General features: G+C 51.8%; 1 protein-coding gene across 1 annotated transcript in view; it reads left to right on the top strand.

Moving 5' to 3' along the window:
* Positions 1 to 3,101: 3,101 nt before the first annotated feature.
* The window catches only part of LOC103091726 (alpha-N-acetylneuraminide alpha-2,8-sialyltransferase), a 48,211-nt gene continuing 45,312 nt past the window's right edge, over positions 3,102 to 6,000 (top strand). The window contains exons 1-2 of the mRNA XM_076069414.1: positions 3,102 to 3,552; positions 3,762 to 3,961. Of these exons, the coding sequence (XP_075925529.1) occupies positions 3,454 to 3,552; positions 3,762 to 3,961 (299 nt within the window). The 5' untranslated portion in view covers positions 3,102 to 3,453. The remainder of the gene's footprint in view (positions 3,553 to 3,761; positions 3,962 to 6,000) is intronic.

Genomic DNA, 6,000 nt, shown 5'->3' with positions numbered 1-6,000 from the left:
TGTTGAAATTCCTGCTTGCAACTATCCTCAGCTAGCTGAGACCAGGCGACTGTGGGTTTGAATGGGGTCCTAGATGGACATCCACCACCGGAGCGGAAGAATGGTAGGCGCATCTTACAGATGACAAGTCGATGGTCAGTGGGGAGATCAGCTCCACGGTTGGACATGGGCCCGCATCCGCTGGTCCGTAATTATATAGACCAACAGATGTTCTTGCTTGGACCCAGCATGCATTCATGATGTTGTGTGAATGCACCAATGCCGGAAAAGCGTGTTTGTAATAACAAGCCCGTGGGCTGCACGTAAGTCTAGCAGCCTCCTTCCGTTATTATTGAGCTGATCTGGCCTATGCCTTCCGATCACTGCAACCCAGGAGTCTGTGTCATGACCCACTCGGGCATTAAAGTCACCTAATAGGACGACTCTATCCCGAGGGGCCACTTTAGCTAGCACATGGGACAGGTTATGGAAGGCGTCCGACTCATCGGCCTTGTCTGCATCCCTCCGCTGATGTCCATCTTCGGTGGGGGCGTAAGAAACCACCACCATTCCTTGCCTCTTATTGATGGGAAGGCGAGCCCACAGTAGCTTGGGACTTACAGCTTCCCACACCTCACTGCCACGCTCCCACACGTCTTCATTATTTTGTTGAAAAGTGCCACTCCCTGCTGTTTGGTAGTCTCCAGCCCCGAGTGGAGAACTGTCCACCCCTCATAAAGAGTACACCATGCTACTGTACACCCTGCCACAGTACACCCCACACTACAGTACCACGCTACTGTACACACCACAGTACACCACGCTACTGTACACACCACAGTACACCATGCTACTGTATATATTACAGCACATCACGCTACAGTACACACACAAGAACACACGCACACAGACACGAAGACAGATAACAGACACTAAAAAAGCGCGCCAAAACAAAACCGCCGAGAAAAACGTTCAAACCAAGGCCTTAGACAATAAAAAACAAACCTTATCTAAAAACACGATGTTAACGTGCACACTGAGAAACACAAAGCACCTCCCTATCACACACGGGGGGGGGGGCCGTGAGTGGGGGGGGGCGCGAGTGGGGGGGGGGCGTGAGGGGGGGGCGTGAGGGGGGGGCGTGAGTGGGGGGGGCGCGAGTGGGGGCGTGAGTGGGGGGGGCGTGAGTGGGGGGGGGCGTGAGTGGGGGGGGCGTGAGTGGGGGGGGGCGCGAGGGGGGGCGTGGGGGGGGGGCCGTGAGTGGGGGGGCCGTGAGTGGGGGGGGGCGTGAGTGGGGGGGCTTAAGTGGGGGGGGCCGTGAGTGGGGGGGGCCGTGAGTGGGGGGGGCGTGAGTGGGGGGGTGGTGAGTGGGGGGGGCGTGAGTGGGGGGGGGCCGTGAGTGGGGGGGCGTGAGTGGGGGGGGGCGCGAGTGGGGGGGGGCGTGAGTGGGGGGGGGGCGCGAGTGGGGGGGGGCGTAAGTGGGGGGGGGCGTGAGTGGGGGAGGGCCGCGAGTGAGGGGGGGCGCGTGAGTGGGGGGGGGCGTGAGTGGGGGGGATGCCGTGAGTGGGGGGGGGCGTGAGTGGGGGGGGGGCGTGAGTGGGGGGGGCGTGAGTGGGGGGAGCATAAGTGGGGGGGGGCCGTGAGTGGAGGGGGGGCGTGAGTGGGGGGGGGCGCGTGAGTGGGGGGGCCGTGAGTGAGTTCGACTCCACGCTCACGGCCCCCATGGACACCGGTGACGATTGTCATCCCCTAGGTCGACTCGGCCTCAAGTGAGCACCTGCCGCGGTGTGTTAAACATCGCCACTGGGGGAAGACAAAGGTGGTGGTGGGGGGGGGGCACCCACCGCCGTCTGTGTGCCGTGCCGGCCTTCGTGGGTGCTACACGCCAACAGCACTTGCCCTGACGGCCTGTTGAGGCTATGCGGGGGATCTTTGTTTTTGATGATGGAGAGAGTTGAAGGGGGGAGGTAGGGGGGGGAGTTGGCAGGGGAGGGTGGTGGTGTGTAGTGGTGGTGGTGTGTAGTGGTGGTGGTGTGTAGTGGTGTAGTGGTGGTGGTGTGCGTGGTGTAGTGGTGGTGGTGTGTAGTGGTGGTGGTGGTGTATCGTAGTGGTGGTGGTGTGTAGTGGTGGTGGTGGTGTGTAGTGGTGGTGGTGTGTAGTGGTGGTGGTGGTGTGTAGTGGTGGTGGTGTGTAGTGGTGGTGGTGTATCGTAGTGGTGATGGTGTGCGTGGTGTATCGTAGTGGTGGTGGTGTGTAGTCGTGGTGTGTAGTAGTGGTGGTGGTGTGTAGTGGTGGTGTGCGTGGTGTGTAGTAGTGGTGTGCGTGGTGTATCGTTGTGGTGGTGGTGTGTAGTGGTGGTGGTGGTGTGTGTGGTGTGTAGTAGTGGTGGTGTGTAGTAGTGGTGGTGGTGTGCGTGGTGTATCGTAGTGGTGGTGTGCGTGGTGTGTAGTAGTGGTGGTGTGCGTGGTGTATCGTAGTGGTGGTGGTGTGCGTGGTGTATCGTAGTGGTGGTGGTGTGTAGTCGTGGTGTATCGTGGTGTATCGTGGTGGTGGTGGTGTATCGTAGTGGTGGTGGTGTGTAGTCGTGGTGTGTAGTGGTGGTGGTGTAGTCGTAGTGGTGGTTGTGTGTAGTCGTGGTGTAGTCGTGGTGGTGGTGTGCGTGGTGTATCGTAGTGGTGGTGTGCGTGGTGTGTAGTGGTGGTGGTGGTGTGTAGTGGTGGTGGTGTGCGTGGGGTATCGTAGTTGTGGTGGTGTGCCTGGTGTGTAGTGGTGGTGGTGGTGTGTAGTCGTGGTGGTGTGCGTGGTGTGTAGTCGTGGTGTGTAGTGGTGGTGGTGTAGTCGTAGTGGTGGTTGTGTGTAGTCGTGGTGTAGTCGTGGTGGTGGTGTGCGTGGTGTATCGTAGTGGTGGTGTGCGTGGTGTGTAGTGGTGGTGGTGGTGTGTAGTGGTGGTGGTGTGCGTGGGGTATCGTAGTTGTGGTGGTGTGCCTGGTGTGTAGTGGTGGTGGTGGTGTGTAGTCGTGGTGGTGTGCGTGGTGTGTAGTCGTGGTGTATCGTCGTGCTCGGGGAGTGGTGATGATGAGAGTGGGGAGGGGAGAATTGGGGAAGACGGGCTGTGTGGGGGGCTGCATGCAGAGCCACAGGACCAGTGAGGGAGGGCTCTGGCTGGGCACAGGCAAGAGCGGCTGCAGACAGCAGAGAAAAGAGAAGACATTTTTGTTTTAAAGCAACAAGGACCGCAGTGTTTGCGACTGCGAATAATGTCGTGATTATCTGGGACGCCTTACCCCGGCCGCCTTCTGCTACGTGTGGACAAATGCATCGTTAGTATCTTATATAGTACGTGCTACCTAAACGTATAGTACGTGTGTGTGGTTTTTTTTTAAACAGGGACCGCGCAGATTTTTTTTTGGGGGGGGGGGGGGGGTCGACTCGTCTGTTGATCATGCCAAAATTATTTTACAAAAACCAAGCTGCATGAAGGAGGAAGAAGGAAGAAGCATGCCTCGAGCGACGCGTGTGCCGGACGTGTCAATGGTCAGTCACCGCACAGGTGTCGCAGCAGCGCACGTGCAGGTAACGGAACGCGCTCCATTGACTCTCATCGCACGAAACGCAAGTCCCGTAAAGAACCTTCATCAATTTCGCGTGCTATAATAATAACAACGACGACAACGACAACAACTCTGCGGATATTTATATACGTGTTTGATTTTTCTTTTTTAAAAAGGGGGACACTCTTTTTGTTGTTGTTGTTGTCATTCATGCACGCGCAACCTGTAAAGGTGGAGGTCAAAATGATGAAAGCATCCAAGCTGCTCAGGAGCAAGGTGTGTCTCTTCGTTGTCCTGGCCTTGCTGTCACTCTACGGGATTTACGAGCTCTTGCCGATGCACGGCAAAGTCGACGAGCAGAAACTCATTCGGCTGGTGAAGCGATCGGGCTTCCCGTGGAAGAAAAACAAAACCGCCACGACGCTGTTCAGGTGAGTAAAGCCGGGGGAGCGATACAATGCAAACGTGTACATTGAGTAAAGGTTAATAATGGTCGTTGGTTCTTGCGGTAAAGTCACGTCGATGGAAAAATAATAATAATTTACAAAAAAATAACAGTGAAAATCATTAACGAGAAAAAGACACCGTTGTAGACTGTGGCCTGGTTATTAAGCTGAGTGAGTGTACTGACAGTCTATAATGTAGACTGTGGCCTGGTTAAGTATGGTGAGTGTACTGACAGTCTATAATGTAGACTGTGGCCTGGTTATTAAGCTGAGTGAGTGTACTGACAGTCTATAATGTAGACTGTATTAATAGTTATTAAGCTGGGTGAGTGTACTGGCAGTCTATAATGTAGACTGGCCTGGTTATTAAGCTGAGTGAGTGTACTGACAGTCTATAATGTAGACTGTAGTAATGGTTTTTAAGTTTGGTGAGTGTACTGGCAGTCTATAATGTAGACTGTGGCCTGGTTATTAAGTTTGGTGAGTGTACTGACAGTCTATAATGTAGACAAGTAGCAATAGTTATTAAGCTGGGTGAGTGTACTGGCAGTCTATAATGTAGACTGTAGCCTGGTTATTAAGCTGAGTGAGTGCACTGACAGTCTATAATGAAGACTGTAACCTGGTTATTAAGCTGAATGAGTGTACTGGCAGTCTATAATGTAGACTGTGGCCTGGTTATTAAGCTGGGTGAGTGTACTGACAGTCTATAATGTAGACTGTAGCCTGGTTATTAAGCTGGGTGAGTGTACTGACAGTCTATAATGAAGACTGTAACCTGGTTATTAAGCTGTGTGAGTGTACTGACAGTCTGTAATGTAGACAAGTAGCAATAGTTATTAAGCTGGGTGAGTGTACTGACAGTCTATAATGTAGACTGTAGCCTGGTTATTAAGCTGGGTGAGTGTACTGGCAGTCTATAATGTAGACTGTAGCCTGATTATTAATCTGAGTGAGTGTACTGACAGTCTATAATGTAGACTGTAGCCTGGTTATTAAGCTGGGTGAGTGTACTGACAGTCTATAATGTAGACTGTAGCCTGGTTATTAAGCTGAGTGAGTGTACTGGCAGTCTATAATGTAGACTGTATCCTGGTTATTAAGTATGGTGAGTGTACTGACAGTCTATAATGTAGACTGTGGCCTGGTTATTAAGCTGAGTGAGTGTACTGACAGTCTATAATGTAGACTGTAGCCAGGTTATTAAGCTGAGTGAGTGTACTGACAGTCTATAATGTAGACTGTGGCCTGGTTATTAAGCTGGGTGAGTGTACTGGCAGTCTATAATGTAGACTGTAGCCTGGTTATTAATCTGAGTGAGTGTACTGACAGTCTATAATGTAGACTGTAGCCTGGTTATTAAGCTGGGTGAGTGTACTGACAGTCTATAATGTAGACTGTATCCTGGTTATTAAGTATGGTGAGTGTACTGGCAGTCTATAATGTAGACTGTAGCAATGGTTAAGTATGGTGAGTGTACTGGCAGTCTATAATGTAGACTGTGGCCTGGTTATTAAGCTGGGTGAGTGTACTGACAGTCTATAATGTAGACTGTAGCAATGGTTATTAAGCTGAGTGAGTGTACTGGCAGTCTATAATGTAGACTGTAGCCTGGTTATTAATCTGAGTGAGTGTACTGACAGTCTATAATGTAGACTGTAGCCTGGTTATTAAGCTGGGTGAGTGTACTGACAGTCTATAATGTAGACTGTATCCTGGTTATTAAGTATGGTGAGTGTACTGGCAGTCTATAATGTAGACTGTAGCAATGGTTAAGTATGGTGAGTGTACTGGCAGTCTATAATGTAGACTGTGGCCTGGTTATTAAGCTGGGTGAGTGTACTGACAGTCTATAATGTAGACTGTAGCAATGGTTATTAAGCTGAGTGAGTGTACTGGCAGTCTATAATGTAGACTGGCCTGGTTATTAAGCTGAGTGAGTGTACTGACAATCTATAATGTAGACTGTAGCCTGGTTATTAAGCTGAGTGAGTGTACTGACAGTCTATAATGTAGACTGTATT

The sequence above is a fragment of the Petromyzon marinus genome, chromosome 24, assembly GCF_048934315.1.
Source record: "Petromyzon marinus isolate PM22_M1 ecotype Great Lakes invasive population chromosome 24, UKy_Petmar_22M1.pri1.0, whole genome shotgun sequence".
NCBI classification, from domain to species: domain Eukaryota; kingdom Metazoa; phylum Chordata; class Hyperoartia; order Petromyzontiformes; family Petromyzontidae; genus Petromyzon; species Petromyzon marinus.
Note: the sequence above shows the minus strand (reverse complement) of the source record. Positions and strands in the feature narration are given on the sequence as shown.